Genomic DNA, 25157 nt, shown 5'->3' on the forward strand with positions numbered 1-25157 from the left:
TTCTTTTAAAAAACTTCCCTTTATTCTTCAGAATTTATTCTTCTAATCCTTGAAATTAAAACACAGGTACATTGCCCGCACAGGTGCATTTATGTATCCTCACTCTTACAGTTTTCAGAATATTAAACAAAAACTTTCAGTATATTAAATAGTAAAAAATTAATAGCATTTTTCCTCTGCTTTGAGGATGGTCCTTATTCCTCTAACTTGAAGGATATTGCCATGTTCAAAACACCAGTTATTCATCCAACAATTAGAGAATCTCAAATTTTCCCATTGTTATGCAGCAAGTGATATTTTTGGTTGTTGTTTCCCATTGATTTCAGGACACAGTAGTAAATATGAGTGAAAACAACACACTTACGGGAAGGTATTTACTAGATAAGATATTTAGTTGAAAGCTAAGTGAAATCCCAGTTGCATCAATGCATACAGGAATTTTCCCATTTAATTCACTGTGACCAGGTCCAGTGTGAGCAATACGAAGCATCTCTTTTGTTTATGAAATAATTCATAAGCAACATCCCAGTGTGCTCTAAGACATCTTTACCTGTAGAAGCTACTATTCTTGTCAGTCAAAATATTTTAAATCATTCTCGTCTTCCCTTCATTAGACTTTGACAAACTTGGAATATTTTTGACCACAGCAATAGTGAAATAATTCTGCTGAAACACACATTTCACAGTCAGCTTGAGACATCTAAACCAGCAGTTTCATTTAATAAAATTGCCACAGAATAGATAATGCTATTGTTGTGCACTCACTAGTCAAAAATATTTACAGTAATGTCATGAAAAGTTCAGGTGAGTATCTTCAGAAACTTAACTGCTACTGAATTCCTTCAGATAAAGCTGCATAAAATGATGTAAAAAAGCAATTTAACAGTTGGCTTCCCAATGCTTTTCACTACAGTTCTGTGTACTTGCACAAAGTAGTATTTCAATTACAATTAAAATAGATTTTAGGTTCTGAAAACATGAATAATCCAAATCAAATGCTTTTTATTTTTCACTAAGTGGCAAATAAACTGCAGACACTCATAGATTTTTACTGTGCTTACTGTTGGTACACATACAGATGGATCTATGCCACTCTGGTTTTTATCAGATAATAAATAGACGTTTTGACAACCTACAACAGAACCTGAAGTATTTATAGACAAATTAGCCAGTATTTCATCTCACGATGAACAGAGACATGCTGTCTTGCATAAGCCATGCTGTAAGAACTCAGACATGGTCAGCATAAAAAAAATCTTTAGGACCCTTGAGGTACAGGGACGTAGGCAGAACACGTCGTCCCTTCCTACACTCTTCTTACTCCTCAGAATCTTGAATTTTTTGAAGAGCAATATCAGCTAAGCCAGTCTCACTTTCCAGAGGACTTTCAGGATGCAGGGCTAGTGCCTCCGTCTCTTTGGTGAATTCATGTTCTTCCGCTGGGTCAGTAGAATGATTTGGATCCACTTCTTTGGTACCATCTTGACCAGGATCTGACTGTTCTTCACTTGTAGAACTACCCTCTACTAGTTGCGCTTCATCTAAAGAAAAGAGAAATCACATCATCAGTAAATACTGAACTCACCTGCAAGCAAACATTTTTATTGTTGAAGAGTAATAAACATGAGGAAACTTTTCATCAATTACAGAAGTGATTAATTTAACCAAGCTTCATCAAAAAAGATCTAAACCACTAGAATTCTGCTTAAGTTGGTGTAAGATTACTCTGAAACTAACCCTACACAAAGCAGGCATTGATTTACCTTCAATTTTGCCACCCTTCTTTTTGATATGCAGAGGAGGACATTACAGTTATTTTGACTTTCAATTAAAACATGCTTCATTGACACTATTTGTACAGTTAGCTTTTCAAAGAATGGCTACAGGCTGGTTAAACGGAGAGTACAGGTGGGTTTTGTTTTTCTTAAAGAAAAGAAAAAAAAAAAGAAGAGGCATGTACATGATTATGTAGGAAGAATTTTTACATGTTGACCACAATGAACTCTGGCTGAAGTGAGTCATCCTAAAATTTATAACCTGACTGCGTGGAACGGAATCAGCTATTGCACCTTTATTTTTCAAGCAATGCTTTCACAGAAAAAAAATTGTTAAATAACTTTTTGCCCTGATTCTGCCAAGCAATTCTGAAAAGAAAGAGGGGAAAGCCTGATTGCAGTCCCCAGCACCTTCTAAAGCAGTTCATCTTGGTTTCTTATTCTCTGTCATGATTGATAGCCGGCTGAAAGCACTGTCACAGCAGGCCACAACACTGCCAAAGCCCTGCCAAGGTCTCATTTGCTAGGGAGCTGCCTGCCTTAAGCACAGGCTGAAGCAGACTTCCTTAGCACTCACACTTGTACAGCGGAAACACTCAAACTCTTGGTTTTGCTTGTAGTTGCAGCTGTGGGATTTTTTCTAGTTTTTTTTTTCTTCCCCTGATGTATAGGATTTGTAGGGGGTATTATTAGCTACTTGAAATAAAGCTGCTGTTGATATGAAGAGCTTTGATACACCACCATTCACAAGGTGACACGCAGCTAGGATGAACTCACTGTCATGCTAACAATGCGTAATCTGGTACGTCTATAGCGTATTGGCCAAGTATCTGAAGAAGTTCGTGAAGATTAATATGTAGATAGTGCAGTAGTAAAATGTCAGAAAATGTTAGCTTCCCTTTTTAGGAAGGGAGGGAGAAGAGCCACCCACCAAGATCCTGTGCTTCCCTCTGAAGAGGACAGCACCTCTTCAGCCACTGACTTGTTCAGTCCATATGAACCCCCCGGTGTGTGTGTTTGTCACCAGTGTGAGGTACCGCACTGCTCAGGGCAACTCAGAGCACTCAGGGCTCATGTTTTGCTGATTTGGTATCCAATATAGTCAGGGATTTCTAGTATCTTTGCCTCCAACTTCCATAGTCACCTTGTTGCCATACAAGAGCAACTCTTGTAACAGGATCATCACAGGAAGCTGTTTATGTCCCACTACAGTTTTTACAGTCCAGCTGAAGTGAAGAATACTGCCATTATAAGAGAAGTGGGATTTGTCCAGTGCACTTCTACAACCCTTAAAATAAGGGAAGGGAACTCTAGTAAGTTGTAAAAGAGAAAAAGTGATTTCACTCCAAATTTTGCTATTATTTCACTTACAGAAACAAGGTATCAGAGAAAGTTGGGGTGGGTGTGTGTGTGTGTGTGTGTGTGTGTGTGTGTGTGTGTGTGTGAGATACAGTGTTTTTTTCTGTTACTATGTATTAATTATTTGCTTATTGAAGGGAGAAAAACATTAACAGTTTAAAAGAGAAATGCTTTCTTCCTTCACATTCAATACACAACACAACTCGATACGGTGATTATGAAGAAGAAAGTGTTACAGGAGAATTAACATCTGCATTAACCTTTGCAACTGGAAGGAGTGGGCTGCTTTCTTATTACCCAACTTGTCCTTACACATACAACGAAAGGAAGAGTAGCATGAAACTTCTGCATGATTTTGATGAAAGATTCGGATTTTGAAGCAGTGCAGTGTATCTCAGAATGCTTTAGTTGTAGAAACCTGTGTAACTCCAGCATTAAAAACCAGATTTTAGAATGTACGTAACATTTCTAAGTTGAAAGAGTAGAATTGCAATAAACGCAAGCATGCTGTTATAGTGCAACAGACTTTACTTTCAACCTCAGCTGTTACAGATTTTAAGACCTGTTGCTGTTGTTTGTTGTGGTGCAGTTAATGCAGCATTAATTTCAACAAGCAAACTATAGATCCTAACCTTTCTTTTGCTTTTTTTCTTGTTTCCTTTTTTCTTTGGCAGCTTCTAGTTCTTGTTTCTCATGAATTTCCTTCAAGGTCTTGCAGACTTTTTTGTGGGTAAACCAGTGTATTTTCTGGCAGTTCTGGTCGCAGTACATCACCTGAAAGTTACCAGAGCTATCAATTCATCTTCATGTACTATAAAATAAACAACATTCTTGCATTTTATAGGGTACCAAGTTAAAGCTCTCTATGTATATTACTTAATGGTATTTTTAAGCAATTTATAAGGTCATATGGAGTGGTTCTAGCGTATATAAAACTCTATAAAGAATAGTTTATTTTGTTAACTCTGAACATACAGAAGTTTTACTCTTTCTTAATTCTTAAACATACACATTTAGAAATCCAAGTACCCCTACTTCTGAATTTCAGGCACCTCTCCCAGAAGTAGATGGCTTGCACATTTTCAGTGCAGGCATACATGCCATTCATAGAATGGGTCGGATTGGAGCAGACCTTAAAGATCACCTAGTTCCAGCCCCCCTGCCATGGGCAGGGGCACCTCCCACTAGACCAGGCTGCAAAATGCCCCATCCAGCCTGGCCTTGAACACTTTCAGGGAACACTTCCTCACAGTCTACACAGTAAATAGTCAAGCATTCAAAATCCTCAGCACCTCAGTGTCACTATATTTTTGATTCATTATAACTGTTTATGGATTCTTACCATTTTACATACTGAACATCTTTTGTCTGCTCCCTTTCCCCCACAAGTCGTACAGAATTCAGCATCCACAAAGCCCACTTGGCCGGTAATAGCTTGTGTCAGTACAGAAAAAGCTGTAGGATCAGAACCCTGAAAGGTAAGACAAGAGGTGGTAAGGAGATTAAAAGACAACACTGTCATGAAGAGGGACGCCCAAGAGAAAAACCAAAACAAGCAATGCAAGCTGCCAGGCAGCCAGCTGCAGTCTCACTGAAGATGCCCTAGCAGCAAGAACATAAAACTGAATCATAGAACATCGATTAACATCCACAACTTAACATCTATACAGTTAGATAAATTCTTATATATAAAGTTAACTTAGTCCTTAGCTTCTGTAGAAGGGAGGATAAAAATTATCATTTTTTTTTACTCTGTAAATTATTAATAATACTATTCATGAACTCAGTGTTCGTTACACATTGTCATCTGCTAGTAGATCATATGCAGCGGGTTTCCACAGATTAGCCTCTGTGCTGGTACACAGAAAGATATTTTCTTATCACTAAAATACTTTTGTGCTCAGTGTACTCAGATACTACAGACCAAATGGTCAGAACTCAGAATCTTCAAAACAATTATTTGCATATTATCATTTAGATATTACTTGCAGTATCTTTCCCATGCAATACAAGGAGTAAGATTTAGTATGTATTACTGATAACCGTAAGTTACGACTATTCTTCTGGACAATGATGTAAACATTAGAGGGAAAAAAAGCAAGTTGCTCCAACACTAAGTAAATCCTTGAACTGTTAGACTACCATGGAATATGCCCGATCATAACTACTATGCCAATGCTGAGATGCCCAGACTGAATCCAAGTAATGGTGCGTGCTAAAGGTCAAGGCGTCCAGACAACTAAAAGTTTATAGCATCTCCTCCTTCCCGGTTCTGCATAATGGACAGAAATCCAATGCAACAAACTGTACTTCTTTAAAGGGAGAAGGCAGAAAAGACTGCAAGCTCTGCTAAGAAAAGAGGGACAGGAAGGAAAATGTTTACTCTGAAGCAAGTCATAATGCATCATGATGGCTTATATTTTCACACTGTGTTTATTTTTCTGGCTTAGACAAACAGTAGGGATTGCATTAAGCCTCAGGATGCTTTAGTAGACTGGAGCCACTTAAGATGGAAGCTATTTTTAATTCACTCGGCATAATCCAAACACATCACAAAATTGTTCCACTCCCCCAGTGTTAGTGCATAGAACATCTAGCTCTCAGGGACCAGACAGAACATTCTTAAAAATGAGTAACAACTCTTGTGTAAGATTCATTAGGAGCTAATTAACAGTACTATAATGAAGAGTGTGTTAGCAAAGATATAGGAGGAAAACTGAAGGTAGATTTTTTTACTTGTAATTTTGATTTCCTAATTTAGATACACATTTTACTCTATATTGCATCATCTCGCTTCTCTCTGTGATAAAGGGAGCTTCACAGAATGTTTTCCCTTTTTCTACCATCATATATTACCAACTGTTTGAGTACACTAGAAATGCATTAAATCCAGGAAATTATTTGATCTTAAATTGAATTTAGATATTGTGAAAAAAGAGTGCAAAATGGGTTTCATCTGAATCTACAGTTTGTAGAAGCAAATCGGCAAAGAAACAGACAACACAGAGTAGAAAAAGAAAGCTCTGACACAGAAACAACCTGTTCCAATTTTCTTTAAAAGCTGAGATATTTAAGCATTCATTATGGGCATAGGAAAAAAACTACTAGTTGAAGTATTTTAGAGCATTTTCCTGTAATATGTAAAATAAAATTCCAGTTTGCCAGAGAGTTGAGGGACATTCAAAAACCTTTGCTTAATATAATACATTGCAGAATCTGAAAAACAAAAAGATGACTTAGTTTAAACCAGATTTACTACGCAAGTTGCTTAGAAAGTATTTTCTTGATAGGAAAAACTTACTATTTCAACAGGAGCGATACTTCTCACAAGCTGCTGGAGCAATGTAGTTTCGCAGTAAGGAAACTTTCGGATACTTTCTCGAATTAGCTTCTCTTGATATACAGGGAAACCATCTTTATCTCTCCCTTTCAAGAGACTGAATTTTTTAAAACCAAAGTCAAATAAGAAATCACATAGTAAATGTTCAAGAACAAATACACAGCACGCTGTATCTCTGTCCTCTACCAAATTATAGAGAATTACAATTCAAAATTATTCCACAACTTGAAACATAACAGTGTTTAAAATGCAAATTAAATTATTTTTATTCTAATGCACAGTCATTATGAAATATAAAAATAACTAAATATGTGCTCTGAAACCACTACTACTCATTCAGCCCCAGAGGGGAAAATAAAAATCTACAGGAAGACTAGTATCTACATCAGACTGAAGTAGCAAAATGCTTTGTTTTGTTTAAAAATGAGCACTGTAAAAATAAACACTGAATAATACACAATACTTTAAAATACAAATTCTGCTTTCCTTATGTATAATGTTTTATAGTCCTGATGCTTCTGTATTTATCTGGTTGGCTCCTACTTTTTTATGTGGATCACTGATAACTATTTGATTTCAGTATGGGAAAGCCGACTTCTTAATTTATTTTCAGTATCACACAGAAATACGCTGAGGTCTACGGGGAATGTGACCCTTCTAAAAGCCAGGCAATTTACTTTGATACTGACGATCAGACAGCTGGTTTTGTAACTCTGAGTAGGTTCTGAAGATCTGTCTAAGTGATTTAAGAGTCCAAGTCTCATCCAGAGCCAGGGGGATTTGCAGCTCTTGGTTGCTTAATTGTTTTTGAAAAAAAATCTTGCCCTGTATGACTGCTGGAGAGCAAAATGACAAGAGAAATATTCCCAAATGATCCATATCGGACAGTGAGAAATTCTTTTTTCAAGCCTATCACTCCCCTTTTTCTCCACTACACGTTGCTCTCTGCCGCTTCATAGCCTATGTGTGATTGGCCAGCTCTAACCAGTTCCAGCAGAGAGCTGAAACTCTAGGAATGTTTCCTTTGTATCCCAGGAAAGGGCAACGCCGCTTCAGACAGAAAAAAGGGAGTCAGTGCCACCCTGAAGTGGCTGCAACTGGGCATAGCCTTTATCCAGGACAATCCAATCTATTGTTACAGTTGTCTTTTTCTGCTATCCGTAAAGCTGTTTCAGACTCTCTAGAAATACGTACCTTTTGATAAATCCATCTAGTTTATCTTCTCGCTCTTTTAAGAATGTAATACATTTCTGGAAGATGCAACTGATGTAGTGCATTTTCATAGCAAGTACTTCATTCATATCTTTCTGCTTCATACATTTCTCACAAATTAGATCCAGAACCCTATAGCATTTCTGCAGTGCTTCTACTTCGGCCAATAGAGGGTTCTCTTTTACCAGCAACACAATCTATGAGAAAGATTGAAGAAAACGTAATCCAATTAGGAACTAATATTTTTAAACTTGTGCATTAGTGTTAAAGGTTATATAGCTCATTGTAGCCAAATTTCAGTGGAGTTTCTAATACTTCTCTACTTCCACCTTATGCAGTTTTCCCATTCTTTTTTCAGTCATTATTTAGTATTGCTATTTAGTACACTGTAATTCACAGTTCCCACAAAAGAAACATTCCAAATTAAGACTAATATTAAAAACATTAAGAATTCTTCCAAAATAAGAACCTGATGAATCAAAACCATTTCAAAAGAAACAGTTACAGAAACGACCATACACTGTCATAAAAATCTCTTTCCTTTTGAACACCCAAAATAAACGGGACTTACATGATTTAAGCAGTTTCACAGAACACATTGACCTCACATGCTCTTGGAGCACCTCAGGTAGACCAGTAAAGCACTGAACTAACCATTTTAAGAGGAAACTCTATACTCTACTCACTAAATTAGCTGCCACTGTTGCATTACTGTTTGTATGTACTGCAGATACCTGCCTGGCAACTGCTGACAAATTCCTGACTTTGAATGGCAAGCCCGAGGAACTTGTCTTTGAACTTAGGTGTATCAATTTCTCTGAACTACGCTGGAAAAGCAAACCATAAAAGGCATTATTTTCAGCAAATATACTGGCAAGTAGAAACAAACCTCTCTTGCCCATACTTTCAGAAAGAGCAGCAGCAGTAGATGTTACTGTGGTGAACCAGTGATGAAGGTAGGAAGAAACATGCTGAGACAAGCAGTGAGGGAGCAACGAGATTTTGTTAAAACGGGAAATTGTTTTATGTTTCCACTTCAAGTGGGGCTAGGAAAAAAAACAAAGCCAGAACCAAAAGCTATTTATGTCTATTGATGCAAAAAATAAGAATCTCTCCACTTAGAGGTGTTATTTCAAGAATCTGGTGTATATAAACACGGAAATAGCTTCATTTTTGAGTCATGTCCAAATGTGGAGCCCGATTCTTTCTCATTTTCAGAAGCATCTGAATTAATGGATGACACTTTTGATCTCAATTGGACTCTGAAGAGTTGAATGCTTTCTAACAAAAATAAAAAGTTCCCATGCCAACAAACATACGATTTACATATTACTCCACCTTAACAGGATGCATGTTAGTAGTAGTAATAATTTTATGTAGAGGCCCAGCTAATTTTACTGGCAGTTTTGGTTCTTTATCTAAGCCTTGTGGTTTAGTATAGTAATCCAGCCTTTCACGTGGAAAGAAGTTGTTGATGACAGTCACACAGTCATGTTGACCTAGAGGCAGAGGCATACAAGAAAAAAAATATCACCAATGAAATGAAATAATAACAAAACAAAACAAAAAAGGCCTAAACCTAAATCAAATATAAGCAATACAGGTGACAGTTAGCCACACAGTAGCTGAGCACGATATGCTTTGCCATTCTTTTACATTCAGTAAGTGTAACTTTTACATTCAGTAAGTGTAACTTTTACATTCAGTAAGTGTAACTTACTGACTCCCAGCAGGGAATGACTTCTTGAAATTTCATTTTGAGAACTCCATCCCATTCTCTCATCCTCTTTCCCTGGTAAGCCAAAACTAAGAGAACAGGTGTTTCTCCCCAGACTTATACTACATTAGGAGTGTCATACTGGCGTTAAAATTTCTCAAGAGAAGTTCTCTCCACATCGTACTTTCAAATATTAATGACGTTTGTATTGGGACTTGGAAGTTTTCAGACTTGAAACACATACTAGTTTATTAACCTAATGCAGAAGAAATTACAAGAACAGAACATGCCCAAAATTTACCAAAAAAAAAAAAGACTGTGATGAAAGTAACAAGATGAGAGAAGTTATACCCCCTTATTGTTTTCTGCATCTGACAAAATGATGGATTACTTGGCTAAAGGGAAAGTAAAAATTTAGCTTCTCTAGTTCAGGACCACATTCTTTAAATTAATTGATTTATCTTGGCACTAATCCTATTAATCAGTAGAAGATGACACAGCCAACCACATTCCAGCATTTAAAACCCTCCTTAGAAGAGACTGTTCTAAGCTAATGGAGCACAGTGTAAGACAAATGACAGGGGAAGAAGTATCCTCACTTCCCACACACAGACAGATGAATTAATGTTGATTGGACAGAGAATAAAAGAGAACAGGAATGGATTCCAACGTTCAGGCTTTTACAGAGTAGCACATGTCTCAGTATGCCTGGAAATATTTATTCATTCTTGGTGACATGATGAGATTTTAAACAAGAATTCTCCAAAATTATGTTGGAGATAGCATTCCCCATTCACTAATAACTGAATTCAGCATCACATTGGAAAAGACCCTCCAAATCCAAAGTATAATTAATAGGAATGGACTTCTCTGACATATTAAGGGAATAAGGTTTTGCTGCTCGAACCGCAAGTGGGTAATGTCAATCTTTTCCTCTTTAAAAAAATCAGAATGAGATATGATTGAAATTGAAACTGCACTAACTCACTATTCAGGGAAGTAAATCTAAATGTCAAGGTAGGCTCTTGAATCCAGAACACCTAATGGACTTGGAAGAGAGTTGTCGGACGCTTTAACAATACGAGAAGGTTGTGTTGAAGTGAAAATACAGGTCCTTATTTTTAGTTGTTGGGAAGGTTATCTGGACAGCAATAGCTGAGTCATTAAAATTACTCCACTTTTTCTGGTAATATTTTATCACATGTCCTTGCTAGAAGTAGAGAAAAAAAGTGGTATATTTGGGAACATTAATCCAGGAATCTCCCAGCACTGTCAAATTAAGGATTAAAAAGGGCTTAGAAAAAAAAAAGACAAAAAAGAAACATATCAGCAGAAAAAAGCCTGGTTCCATTTTTTGACCAGGCTCAGACTGCATAATGGAGTGACAAATCTTTCTTCTTGTTCTAGTCAAGTCGAGGTCAGTAAGTACTGACGACCTCAGAACAGGTTCCGAGACGTTTCCCTCAGCCACATGCAGGAGGAGACTCACCACTAGCACACAGCACGCTCCTGGTAAAGCTCAGATGAGAGTTCCTGACTCCTGGCGCTACCTTCATCCCTTCCTCCAGAGGAAGCTCCAGTTATGCACTTTGTACTGCAGAAGCACGTACCTCCTGCACTTCAGACACCTCAGACGCTACCAGCTTCCTCTTACTATTCGAAAAGTGATGACATTGCAAAACCTTGCACACCTGGAGAACAGCAGCATCTGTTCTTATAGATAAGATTGTTTGTGCTTTTATAAAACAAAGCATGGGAATAGAACACAAATTGACTCTGTTATAGGATGAGATGTGGAAAAAAAGCTGAATAACTGTCTCAGTTCAGAACAGGTCATTAAACGTTTCTCCAATAAAAAGACTCAGAAACTAACGTTTTACTTCCTTAGGAATTTAGAAAATGATAATAGACTTTCACCTTACCCACAAAAGCAGCCATCTGAGCTGCTGTCCTTCCCACAGAGTTGACAACATCAGTCTCTGCTCCAGCCTCTAACATCATCCAGGTGATTTCTTTGTTTCCTGAATTTGGGGAGAAGATATATGGAATGAGAGAGAACAAACCACAATTTGTAATTCTTTATGTTGTAGAAAACCAAGGAGTGAATTTTCTTAAAGACCAGGAATAACACCGAGGGAAATAAACGTTCTTAATGTCATTAATTTTAAGAATGGATTAAGAGAAAGGCACAGTGCTGCCTCTTTTTTTATGGTTCCAGAGGGCCAAATCAAAGTAAAAACTAAATTCATACAGGGTATAACTCTGCTCTCTCTAATGCACATTCAGCTCCCCATGGAGCTTATGGGAGACAAATGCATATAAGTACACTAGAGCTTGGTCCCTCTGGATAGCAATATAGAAGCAAATTCTACTAATCTAGTTTGACAGTTCAACTACAACATTTGCTATTCTAAGAAGAAAAACAAATCCAGTACTATTATGTAGCAGGAGCATAGATAGAGAAGGGAACAGATTGTTCCTTGCTCCACAGCGGGAACTGGGTGTTCAGACTGGGCTAAATACCAAGTAAAATGCAGCTAAAATTTGATGGGAAGATTAGATGACTTAATTGGTGCCCTTCAGAGACTAATAAGGACACTTGTCACCACTCATGCTGGTTCTGCTTTCAAAGGTATTCTTACTTTATCAGTTTTTGTGCATATACTAAGTACAGAAAAGTGAATATAAAAAAAGAAGGGGGTGGTGGATAGAAATGAATGTTTCTGATTCAAAAACGAAGGTGTTGTGTCAGTAGTGCTCATGTACCTTTTGCACTCACAGATAACAGACCTTAAAGTCAATATTCAGAAGCATTCAAACCCAGGATGACAGGTTAAAAGCTCAGCTGCGAGAAAGTGGTGAAAATCCAGCATTTTCCATAAAGCTGCAGTCATTTAACAGCCTCTAGGAGTTTGTTCCCATCTATCTGCTGCAGCTCTGATATTGCTGAATGCCACAGAATGCTGAAATTTCCCAAATCCTTTTACCAAAGTTTTAGCAGGAAAGCAGTCTGAGATTCAGTTAAGGTTCATATACATGCATGCGCCTTTCTTTTTTTTATACTTATGATGAAAGAGGCAGAGTTTAAACTCTACCTGCTAAGAAATCGTACTTCCCTAGAGTCTCCTTTCTGGGAAGACATAAGTGGTCTAGTAAAGAAGATACTTAAAATAACCTAATATTCCCAAATCTAATCTTTTCCCCAAAAGAAACAATGTTTTTATGTAGTGTCTTTTTCTCGCTCAAGGAAATAATTGTTTGTTTCATCAGGGAAAAAGAATAGCAAGAGGAAAGCTGCAAACCACCACCTGAGACAGGAGATATATACAGCTATAAGCACTCCCATGAAAAAAAAAAAACATGTAAGAAGAGAGGGAAAATTAATGTGAGAAAACATGTTTTTAAAATTTACTAAATACATTTTTAAATGCCCATAAGATAATTGCAAAAATAATGTATGAGAAAAGCAACATTTGAAAAATACTGAATTCATTTTACAAGCCTCAAGTATTACTAAAAGCTACAGATTTGTAGTCCTAAAAAAAGGCAGTTTGGTGCAGCATCTTTTTCAGTGTAACACAGTATAATTAAATAGAATGTATCCCTCTGCACAAGAAAACTGTCACAGGAGACATGATTTTGAGATCTGTAACAAACAGGGCAAAGTACAGACAGACTATATGCCTCAAAATGCTGAACAAAACCAACTTTTATATGAAAAGAGATCGCAAGCCTGCACGGTAAGTCTCCTATTCCACTGGTCTTGACATATTTGCATGGTTCACATAAGTAACAGTAAACCTGAATAATAAAACGGTGTCAACATTTTCCTTTAAATAATTAATTTATGGCAAATTGTACCCATTGATGTCAGAAAAATCCGTGACCCAAGTTTAGTAAGAAGTTACCTGAAAGTCCAGCAAACATCAAGGCAGTGTATCCATGCTCATGTTCGTTGCAGTTAACATCAGCCCCATGTCGCAAGAGCAACCTGCACATGTCTATTTTCCCTTTGTACGCTGCATGCATTAGAGGGGTCATGCCATGCTAACAGAAGAAAGAGGAAGGAAGTAGCATACAAAAAAAATTAGGTATATCTCTTGATCTTCATACCATTGATAATTTTTACTTGTACATACATATTCAGTATAACTACCAACGCCTCACATAATATTTAAGTTAGCAACAACAAAAAAGCTCACTAAATCTTCGTGAAAATATACAGTTACCAATATGCAGTATATTTTCCATTCCCATGTCACTTCTGATTATGCTGTGCTATATACTTGAAAACAGAGCAGTGCTAAATAAATGAAAACCATTTACTGCCCATTTGTCGCTGGCCTTTTGTATAAGACATTAGTATTAAAAACAACTAATGCTTCTACTAGCGGGAAAAGCTTGTTTTAGAAAATTTGTTAGGTTCCTAAATTATTTCTTTTTTCACCTGCATTATCTGATAAGCAACAAGAAAATCAGGAATAGGCTCTTGTTGTTTTTGCCATTACAAAGATTTGCAGTTTCTAAAACCCATTTTGCTCATTTTTAGTCATGATTACTAGTAACTGTGCTATCCTCCTCTCTCCCATTTATCCACCCTTTTGGTATCGTGTCTGTGATCTTGCATCAGTCAGAGCTCCAAAAGCCCTTGTAAAGATACACATCTCTAACTAGACTTGAACAACCACACAGGCTCAAACCTTGCCTTTTGATAAACTGCGCCAGTAAACTGGAGTAGCTTCAGCAAGGGAGGCACTGCGTTTCCATTAGAGTTGCACTGCTGTAACTATAAATGCAAACCTCCGCAAAGCCCAGGGGGAATTTTCAGAACTGGGGTGAATTGTTAGTGCAGGCTCCGTCCCTCTCAAAGGGCAGGGAGAAGCACAGCTCTGAGAAAACTGTAGGACATTCTGTTTTTAGAATTTGATACGCTTTTTCCAATACGCTGTTTGTTTTCACTTAATATCCGGTCAGGACTCACGTTAGCAGCCAAGACATAGGAATTGCCCAAGAACATTCTCTAACACTGAATACAAGGGAGCGTGCTTTAGTTTGTCCCTGAAGGAAATCAAAATGGCATTTTTTTCCTTCTTTTGCAGGTTAAGGCTGTGTGCATGAATACACTCAAGTACACCATTACTGCAGCTCTGTAAACGCATGGTAACATTATACTCTGAAATAACGTATTTGTCAGTTTGAACCTTAATATACTTCTCGCTTCAATTTATGATAGAATAAAACCCAATGGATTTGGTTAAATTTATCAGTACAATTTTCAAAAAATTCCTACAGGTGAGGGAAATAGGGCAAGTTAAAATTATAACAATTTTTTAAGTATTATATTTTCATTACTCCCTTTCCTAACTGAAAACAATAAAAAAATGATTATTTGATGACTTATATTTTAGTACCCCAGAATATTTTTGTAAACTGCAATATAAACTGCCATTAAAGAAACAAAAAGACCTGAAGAGATCACTTCACAACATGAAACAAATTTGTAATTGTTTTTGCTAGGTTTCATTCGTGGTCCTATAAAGGTAAGTAAAGGCTTTCTATCCTAACATATAAAATACGTGTTGTGTTATGCTGACAGCAATTTTTATGGGCCAGTCTCAGTCTGGAGTCATAGTACAGATTTGCCTTAGCTCAGTAAGGTTTTTTGACTGGAGAAGGAACTTTAAGAAAACAATGACTTTGAGTTTGGTTATATCTTGAATGCCAATTGTTTCAATTTAAAAAAAAAAAAAAATCTATCTGAAGATTATAGGACAAAAGAAAGGGTTGGGTGGTTTGGATTCTTTTTGTCATGCCCTCCTCCTGGGAAACTTTTTTTAAAAGCCTTTGATTAAACTTTGGAAGTGTCAGCCTGTGGTGTGGATCAAAAAAACACACAAGCAGAAAACGTGGACAGTTGTTTGAAAATCCGGAAAAGCTTGGTGTCCCGTATTATGTCCCTATGCAGAAACTGAAATGACTGAAAATACTCTTCTCGGAGTGAATATCAAAGACAGGTCCAGCAACAGTCTGTTTTCTGACAGATGACATTTGGATTGTCAATATAACATGTTTAAAAGACTAAACTAGCAGACAGTTTATTAAGCATACAGATGAAAAAATATGTATTGCTCCAGTATGGAACATAGGATGAATAATCCATTTTCTAGCAGCTACTATGTAACATTCTCCTGACCAGAAATTCAGTCTTTTAACCTCATTCCCTAGGACAGAAATGAATCTTTCCCAGTTTCTTGTTTGCTTTACAGGGATGTTACATGATTTAGTGGGAGCAGAACCGACATCTCCTGTCTTCTACAGAGCTGTAAGTGTTCCCTGTATATGTTACTGTACAAAGGGAACAGAGTTTGCAGTGCCTCTAGAAATTGCTTGGCACTTCCCTTGACCATCAGCTTGACCCTTCAGCTCATCAACCAACAAGGGCTTGCTGGAACAATGGGGCTATGCCTCACGGCACAGCCAGACCAGCCATTACACACCACCTTTCCCAGTTCCTGATGTTGAAAATATACCAGAAGCAGACTGAGGGATGCGATTCCATGAGCCAAGTTGACATAATGCTGCCATGGTGGGGGAAACTGAAGAAAAAAAAAAACAAACAAAACTACAGGGTCAGTGGGCTGAATCAGCTAAGAAGGGAAGACAAGGACGTATGAGGACGCAGGAGGGGCAGATGAGTACTAGAAACAGGGAGAAGTTAGACTCCGCTGCCCGAAGCAGGGGAAGAAGCAAGCAGGTCAGTCTATCCATGTTCAGCACCTGGAAGGGGCGTGCTTCCACAGGACGAGCAAAACCGAACACATATGGATAATAAACTGGAAAAGCAACCTTCTGCCTTCTAGGAACTATGGAGGAAGTTTTCAACAACACTGTTTCTCAGCCTTTGTTGACCAGAGGACTTAAGGAGTGTGGGGTGGCCAGGGAACAAGAGTCAGGACAAACAGACAAACAAACAAACAAAAAAAAAATACACAGACCATCTCACATCCCAGTGACCTCTGTGTTTGACAGAAAAACTATGTTGCAAACATTTAAACACTCATGCTGTGTAAGCACACAGACACCATACATGTTTATTTTTAAAAGCCATTGTTTTGTGGATAACACACTGATGATTCGCTACTGAAGTAGCCACATAGGCTCGTGTTACTCAAGATAAAAAGGGAATCCAAGTGGTCCCAACATTAACAGTGTGTTACACTTCTCATGCTCACTTCACCCTTCTCAGCCATGGAAACTTGTCCAAGATGTGGCACGCATCAGCTAGATCACACTGGAGCAGCTCCCTCAGCAGGTACTGGGGTCCACCACAACATTGCACATATGAATACCAGCTACCTAGATAGGTAGAGTGGGAAAGGGCTGTAAAAACCCTAGCTGAAAAATCGCTGTAGACACTCCTCTATGATGACAGCGTTAAAGCATCCAGCTCTCCCTATCCCAGCCCGGACAGGCCAAAAGAGTTGGGGTTATTCAGCCTGGAGAAGAGAAGGCTCTAGAGAGACCTTATTGCAGCCTTACAGTACTTAAAGGGGACCTACAGGACAAACTTTATAGCAGGGCCTGTTGCGCTAGGACAAGGGGTAATGGTTTTAAACTAAGAGAGAGAAGACTTAGACTAGATATAAGGAAGAAGTTTTTTACAATGAGGGTGGTGAAACACTAGAACAGGTTGCCCAGAGAGGTGGGAGATGCCCCATCTCTGGAAACATTCAAGGTCAAGTTGAACAGGGCTCTGAGCAACCTGCTCCAGTTGAAGATGTCCCTGCTCATCGCAGGGGGGCGTTGGAATAGATCATCTTTAAAGGTCCCTTCCAACCTAAACTACCCTACGATTTTGCAGTGAGGAACCCAGACCCACGTTAACATGGAAAGAGTGCCTTACATTATTATTTAGAGTCAGGCAACTATACCAGTTCTATTCATTCAGAAAATTACAAACTAAGCACGTAGATTGCAGGTTTCGCTTTTATTTGAGACAATATTTGGGAAGTTACTAAAAAGGAAACAAATTATGCAAAAAGAGCAGGAACACAGAAATACTAGTTGACGTACGTCTTCAAAATCAACTCTCCTAAATAAAAAGAAAGAGCACTACTGAAATTAAGTCGACTCATTAAGACTGGTTCAGGTAGGTATTTGGAACTGGATTGTAAAAATGTCTCTGACTTAACAGAAATGGTCCTGAATGCTGCTAGTCTAGAAATACATGACTTGAATTTTCATTGGATGAAAGCCCTTATAAATTTCATCCTTAAAGCTTTTGAATAAGATCACCCTTACCTATCTTAAACTTACTGCAAGCAGGATTTGGAAGGTAGTCAACAGATACTGCACAAATAATTTTAGCTATAGCTAAGTATGAACTAATTAGAATACGAAATACAGTTCAGTAAGTGTTGATCATAGCTATAGTTCTTCTCCTTTATAGTCATCCTGCTGAGCTGTTGGTTTCACATATGTCACACATTAGATTCCTCTGATGATCTTTCTGTTCATCTGCAGTGATGAAAAGTTAAAGTCTACGTCAGTCAGCAACCTGAATTGAAATCAGACAATTCTTAATAGCTGCTGAATTTTCTTTGGTTTGTGTATTTTGAAATACTACGTAAAAAACATCAAGAGACCGCACTCTTTCTCCTCAGTAAAGGCCAAGGATCTGGGCATTTTCTGCTAGCACAGGAAGTTCACACTGGAACAGCAAGACAGATTAACTGAAGAACCCCGCACTGAACATAATCAGTATGAGTAAAGCTACACATATCTCATACACTAACAAGCAGACTGCTGCTGTAATCCACAGAAAGTATTCTGTTCTGTAATTAGCATATAGAAGTGGACTGTTTCTAAAAGATGTATTTTATTACAGAAGCGAACAGCTGAATTACCAAACTAGAGGCAAAAAAGTAATGCTGCTAATGCCAAATGATAGTTCTGTATATAAGAAGATTATAAATGACCTTAAAATTATTTTAAATACCGAAAAAACTGTGAAGTCTTTTCAGGTCAAGTGTCTCTGCTTGATCTGCAGAAAATATGGGATTGTAGTACTACAGCACTCCTTTGCAACCTTAACTACCAACATGACTGGAGGAAACTTCCACAGCTAGAAGACCCATGTGCTTCCTCTAGACTGCCTTTCTGTAATAATCTGAAAGATTTTAGCCACACCCTGCAAATGGATAGAGTTAAGAGTCAGCAAACTGCCAACATGAAGTCACAACACTATTTACAAGCTCTGTACTCCCAGGGCAAAGAAAAATTCCTGAACACTTTCTTCCATACTATGTTTCCAAATTAGCAAACACTCCATCTAAAACGGGACAAAAAGTGACTAAGAAGTGTGTGCTTAAATTACATCTATTTATGTTTATTTTGCATCCATTTCCCATCTATTTCTCCTAATATTTTGGGACACCTGAGCTTAAATGCCCCTGAAGCTTTAAAGTTGCTGGAGTCAAACTGTTAAAGACAAGTTTTGTGGAAGAGCTATGTACTTCTGTTTTCATACAGACAGTGATTAAGCCTAAATACTTTTCGTTTATTCAAACTATCTAAATCCACAAACAACAACAAAACAATTGATCAGAAAGGACACTGGGAAAAAACCGGACTGTATCTGCTGAGTATCTACAACCTTCTGGAAGATGGGCATCTGTGAAACTAATTTGAATAAAGGGGTCTTACTCTGCTTTCAAGCGACCCACTGCTCCCAGTAGAGCACTGCAGAAAGGAGGAGATGAAGCGTGAGTGAGTCTTGGCACACGGGCAGGAAAAGCAAGTAAACTTAGAGGAACGATTTTTTGGTTTTTAAATGCATGTAACAACAGCAGAAGCAATGCTGAAACACTGTGTCCAGCTCATGCCTAAATTTTTGAAGGAAAAAGATGAAACAACTGGAAAGGATTTGGAAAAGAGCCATGATTATAGCTCAGTTACTGAAGAAACATAACTTTAGGCATGATACTTAAAAAGTCAATGCACTTGGAAAATGTTAAATTGTTAGTTGGTTCTTGTCTAAAGGCACATAGAGAAAAGACTGCTGATTGTCAGTAGGCTTTAATCTAGAAGTAGATCTAAGCAGTTAGAATATGTAGTCAAACCAAAAATTAAAGGGACCTCTTTTGTGTTTATTTTTTTTAAATCAGGAAGCGCAATATATAACAGCCTGCTACTGAATGCTGTGGGTTCTCCAGCCTGTGGAAATTTAAATTGTGACTGCATGTCTGCTATACCACAAGAGAGAATTACATTAAACCTGTGCTCGTTCTGTGGATTCTCTCATGTAAAAAGGACTTTAAGGAAGGCAATGAGTTCGTAGTTCCCGGTTGAATTGTGCTTCTATTTCAATATCTAAGCATTCAATTTTCAGGGCTCTGTTTCCTCATTTCTTAACATTAATAAAATAAGTAACAATAGTAATATAAATAATAATGTGAATTTCAGGATAAACAGCTAAGGCCGCAGAGGAGGAAAATAAGACCCGATTCATTCAAAGCAGTCTCCAGTCATGGCAACATCAAATAACAGATGAAGCTAATGTTTAGCTGGGGTTTCACAAGCTCTATTTATGTATAGATATTAGAATAACACATTAAAGAGAAAACACTTTTAACAGAAAAATTCTAAAAGTTGACCTAAGATGACCGATGGATGAAGAATCCTAAAAAAATCCAAACCTTTCCTGTTCAATATGCATCATTACACACCACTCTTGGGGATAAAAAGGAGACTGCAAGAAGCCCATTGCATGAACTTTAAACCTTATGTGCCTTGTGTGTATTTAGTCAGATGTAAGCATTAGGCAAGTGTTGTTAATACTATTTCTTCTTTAACAATAGCCTGAGGCATAACTCAGTTACAGTTTCTATTAATAAATCATATCCTCTCAACAGTAATCCTGCATATTGCGCTAATACCGCATGAAGTGTGCAGTCGTTCAGCACTATTTCTGCAATTAGATTGAAAGACAAGCTTTTGAAGTCCACAGAATAAAGCACACTTGCAAACATACTTACATTGTATCCTGGGTTCCTAAAGTTTACTCTAAAGTTGAGTTTGACTAGTTTGTCAGAAGCTTGTTGAAATTCATACATTAGAAATTAAGGTTTAAATATATAACTGTATTTAAAAACAATCAGAAAATGGATCTGTTGGCAGCACAAAAAGGGCTAACAATATTCCATGAAGATAGCCAGTAGATGAAGCGATAATTTTCCTCCACTCAGCATTCAAGGGACACATCCACAATACCCTGTCCAATGTTGGGCCTTCCAGTACAACAAAGACATGGATAAAGCGCAGCGAGTTCAGTGGAGTACCACCAAGACATGGTGGGAACTTTAGCACTCATGCAGTGAGGAGTGGCTGCGGGAACTAGGCTTGTTCAGCCTGGAGAAGAGATGACTTCAGTGGGACCCAACCGCAGTCTGCCAGTGCCTACAGGAAGATCATTGATAAGACAGCCACATTCTTCAGTTATGGTGGCAGGAGGGTAAGAGACAACGAGCCTAAGTTGAAAGAGCTGTTCAGACATAAGGGAAAAACATTTTTCACTGTAAGCACAGTAAGGCAGTGGAACAAGTTGCCCAGAAATATTGATAAAGCACAGAGCAACCTCATCCAACCTCAGAGCTGAAGCTGATTTGAGGGGGAGGCTGCACTAGAGACCTTCTGAGGTCCTTTCTAGCATGAATCTCCCAGTTATCCTATGAAATTATAAGTTTGGGGAAAAGCACAAATTGACATCTAAATTTATAAATTACACATTGATCTAATATGCATGGTGGGCAATTAGTTTTGCTTCCATGTTACACTTGATATTAACGTTGCATGCTTTAGGAAAACATTGAAAAAAGAACAGGAAACATACGAACATCACACATGGCTCCTTTCTCCACAAATTTCCTCCCGTCTTCAGGTAGCACTTAAGGATTTTATCTTCTACATGCCTATCACATCTGCCTTTGCAAAAGACAGTGTGTTTTCCACTTCTGACCCTGCTGCTCACTCTCCAAGTATGTTTATGGTTCTGCAAAGATAAGGCTTTGGGTGATGAGATGCCAGCATGAGATGGGAACGGGTATTCTTTATCCACATTGCTGCTATCTAAGCAAAGGGACTACAGTTTGGTGGAAGTGACAAGAAGTCAGGGAGCACCCCAATGTATCTTGCTGCAGTGTTCATCTTAGCTTACAGACACCAAAGTTCATGCTTGAACTCAAGAGAAAATACAAACAGTGTAGTACCTTAAGTAACATTAATCTTTAAACTTCCTTAAAAAAAAGTAAGAACTTTTTAAAGGTTCATTATTCATCTGCAGGCTGGAAATATCTTGAGAATAACTCTGATTTCCAGGAGTCTGTATAACAACGTTAATTATCAACAAGAAGGCCTTCAGACCTAGTATTTTCCTTGCTAAACCCAGCATAATGCTTATACAGTTTTGCTGTACCTCATCCAAGCAATTGACACGGACATTCTTGCTGCCCAGTAGCCTTCCAGCCTCCTCGGTGTTTCCTTTAGTTGAAGAAAAAAAAAAAAAAAGAAAAGACACAAAGAGAGAAAAGGGGGGTGAGAAAGGGAATATATTGAGAATCAAGAGGAAAAAGATCAGTTCCATTCCCGATTAGAATCAAAATCTTTGTAGACTAACTGTTTGGGATGTAGATTAACCATCAATAAATCAATCGCACATCGTGAAGAGGCTCAGGAATGAACACTGGTCTGTTCTAGAAGCTAAAAGGCAAGAAGTCACAACATCAAAGAGTAGTCTGTAAGCATGCACTCAAAGTAAACATCCTTCTTCTGTGAAGTAACTGATCTACACGCACACAAGAACAGGACACTAATAAGTCTCTTCATAGATATCACCATAACAATTCTGAATGAGTAAAATGATACTGAGCATTTTAACACATTCTGTACTTTGACCTCTTTTGGAGCAGCTTATGTCCAAAAGAGCTATTGAAATTTTCACAAAAGGACATTATCCCATTTCAAAGATTTTTCTGGTCTGAATGAAACATGCTTTATCATTTACTCACATCTCCTTTCCTGTTTTAATTTGAAGTTTGCAACATTCCAGCTCCCAGGTCCACAAAATGCAAAGCATTTGCTTTTGGTAACAGAGAATAGAGATGGAAAGGACAAGGACCAAGGTAGCTTGATCACTGACATTTCTAAAAATCGCCAAATGCATAAGTAAACTGAAGTCTGAAAGAAAATCTATGCAAGTAAATATAGGTCATAACTTTGTATTTTTCAATTTGCTACAAGAATCCTTTCAGCTAAGCCACAGATCTAAGAACCTGATTTAAAGCTCATTGAAGGACCATTATTCAGTAGCAGCTTCAACAGGCGTTCGAACAAATAGAAATAAAAGAACATTCAAAAACTCTAAGTTTGGGGAATTAAATTTATTGCAAATTAACAGAAACTTATGATTCAATCATAAGCAAAGCTCTTTCAGCAGTGATGTGCTTAATAAAAATAAGCATTACATCCCTCATTTTAATGACAGGCTTCCTGTTTATCTTCACTATATCACAAGGAGGTGCTCTTCCAGCAAATTTTCAGCAAAGCAGCTCTTGCAACTTCAGCTTTTGCTCATTTTCTTTCAAAAGAACGTTACAAATACTAGAATTAGTTTATTTTAATAAAGTTTTTGGTGTAGTTTAACTATACTGAACAAGTTTCTTTTAATGCAAGTAAAGCAGAGCAAAGCTGCACTTACAAGTTCAGAGTTCCGTACAACAAAACATTGAAGGATTTCCAAACAAGACACTAAACTGACAGAAGTCAGACTTCTAGAATTGGCTACGGCTTAAAGTTGGAGCCAGGCTCTTCATAGTGGTACATGGTAGGAGGCCAAGAGACATTTTCACTATTCCAGTAAGGCAGAAGAAGCGGTTGCCCAGAGACACTGTGCAGTCTCCATCCTTGGATGCTTTCAAGGCCTGATAGGATAAAGCCCTGTGCAATCTCATTTGACCTCACAACTGACCTATTTTGAGCAGGAGGTTGGCCTAGAGACCTTCTGAGGTCCCTTCCAACCTGAATTATCCCATGACCCTAATCATAAGCATCAGGTAAGTTAGATAGAAGCGTCTGCAAGATGAAGGCCTGAAATTCTGATAAAAGTGAATCAAACTGATTCTGATCCACAATAAATTAACTGCTGACTGTCCTACTCTTGTATCTCTGACACAGAGAACATTTTAATATAATTGAGAGTGAAGCCCCAAAACTATAAATAACATTTCTTATGGGTTCAAATTGCCTCAAAACTACATATAGAAATGCATGGAGCACGTCAGGTGTTTTTAGTTTATGTCCAAATAACAAACATTACTCACAGTTTTCAAAATACTGTTTGGAGTATAACTATTTAGACAGGGCTGTGAAATTCACCTTGCTGGACCATGAAATCCAGCTGTTATGATACGCATGGCAGACAGCCCCCCATCAATAAGCATATGCACCACACGGCGAAACTGCAATGCTTACATGGAATGCAAAATAAAACATTAGAAGGGATAAGAAGTGCAGAATACCCTGGACAAGCTCAAGTTCTGTTAATTTAAGAATGTCCTGTCTACAAGGACATCCTGCTCTGGCAAGAACACATACGGAAAACCTGTAACAGGCTAAAGAACTGGATTATCCCCAAGAAAACATTATTTTTCCAAGTAGACAAGCCAATAGATAAATGTCAACGCCCCTGACAAATACGAAGACACATAAGACATAACCTTTCCCTGGCAGTTAGGCCCCCACAGCAAGGCTTCCCCAGCCCGAACGGTACACCGAGGCGCGCCCCCTCCACGCCGGGCCCCTGTGCGCTCCCGGGAGGACTCAGGCCTGCCCCACGCACGGCCAGCGGGAGAGACGCGGACTCTCCCTTCCGGGGTAACAGCCCGTCTGGGAGAAGGGGGACCGGGCCCAAGGGCTGGAAGGCAGGCAGGCCCTTACCACGGCCCCCGGGAACGGCGACCCGAGGAGCCGAGCCCTGCCTAGCCCGCGCCAAGCGGCAGCACGACGGGTAACGGCTCCAGCACCCCCGCCGAGGAGCGGCGGCCTGCCCTTCGCCCACCGCCGGCTGTGTACGCAAACCCTCCCGGGGTACAGCCGGCAGGGCCAGGGCGGCGCGGCTGGCGGGGGGGGGCGCCCGGGCTCTACAAGGCCCACGGGAGCTGCCACACGGCCCGTCCCGCGGCGGCAGGACAGGGCGCGGCGCCGCACGGCCTCCGCCCAGAGGGGCGCCGGCGGCAGCCTCGCCAGGCCGCGACGAGGAGGTGAGGGCACCGGGGCCAGGCCCGCCGGGGCGGCGCTACCGCCCACCGCCGCCGAGGGGCCGGGCTCACCTGTGGCGATCACTCCCAGTAAGTCCTTCTCCTCCGGGCTCAGGTCACCTCTCCTGGGGGGAGCCATCGCGTCCCCCCTACCTCCCGATGATGGTAAGGCGAACTCGGGACGGTGCCGCCCGGCGAGGCGAGCTCAGCCCGCTGGCGGCAGCAGCCCAGGCCCGACACCGCCCGCCCCCTCTCCGCGGCCACCTCGCCTGCCCCCGCCCCGCTCCTCATGGCGACTTCCTCCCTCAGCCCCGCCTCGGCAGGGGCCGGCCGCCGCGTAAACCATTCTCTCCACGGCTTGGGGGGGGATTGGGTGCAGGCTGTCCCTCCTCTGCCGACTCCCCGGCTCGGCGCTGCCGGAGAGACGGAGACTGCTCCTCTCT

At 39.3% G+C, this 25157-nt stretch overlaps 2 protein-coding genes across 5 annotated transcripts in view; one reads left to right on the plus strand and one right to left on the minus strand.

Moving 5' to 3' along the window:
- Positions 1-11319, plus strand: part of LRRC72 (leucine rich repeat containing 72) — a 35100-nt gene extending 23781 nt beyond the window's left edge. For all 3 annotated transcript variants that reach the window (XR_010069834.1, XR_010069836.1, XR_010069837.1), the window contains one exon: positions 10811-11319. The gene's annotated coding sequence lies outside the window, so the exon portion shown is untranslated. The remainder of the gene's footprint in view (positions 1-10810) is intronic.
- Positions 1-25010, minus strand: ANKMY2 (ankyrin repeat and MYND domain containing 2). 2 transcript variants are annotated; one of them, XM_063324946.1, is made up of 10 exons: positions 24787-25010; positions 21876-21940; positions 13312-13450; positions 11326-11424; positions 9025-9185; positions 7669-7883; positions 6436-6571; positions 4477-4605; positions 3767-3908; positions 1-1541 (listed from the first exon to the last, which is right to left on the minus strand). In XM_063324946.1, the coding sequence occupies exons 1-10, from the start codon at positions 24851-24853 to the stop codon at positions 1318-1320; spliced, it is 1377 nt and encodes a 458-aa protein (XP_063181016.1). In that variant the 5' UTR covers positions 24854-25010; the 3' UTR covers positions 1-1317. The 2 variants fall into 2 exon arrangements, with proteins under 2 accessions (XP_063181016.1, XP_063181018.1); XM_063324948.1 differs by lacking the exon at positions 21876-21940 and having other exon boundaries at positions 24787-24938.
- Positions 25011-25157: the final 147 nt, after the last annotated feature.

Source organism: Chroicocephalus ridibundus, chromosome 2 (genome assembly GCF_963924245.1).
Source record: "Chroicocephalus ridibundus chromosome 2, bChrRid1.1, whole genome shotgun sequence".
NCBI classification, from domain to species: Eukaryota; Metazoa; Chordata; class Aves; order Charadriiformes; family Laridae; genus Chroicocephalus; species Chroicocephalus ridibundus.

Coding starts and splice junctions, on each gene's coding strand:
- ANKMY2 (XM_063324946.1), bottom strand. CDS start 24,853: ATGGCTCCCCCCAGGAGAGGTGACCTGAGCCCGGAGGAGAAGGACTTA. Junction 13,451..21,875: donor GTGTCAATTGCTTGGATGAG/GTACAGCAAAAC, acceptor TTCTTCTGTTAG/CATGGCATGACCCCTCTAAT. Junction 4,606..6,435: donor GTATCGCTCCTGTTGAAATA/GTAAGTTTTTCC, acceptor CTTACCTTTCAG/GGTTCTGATCCTACAGCTTT.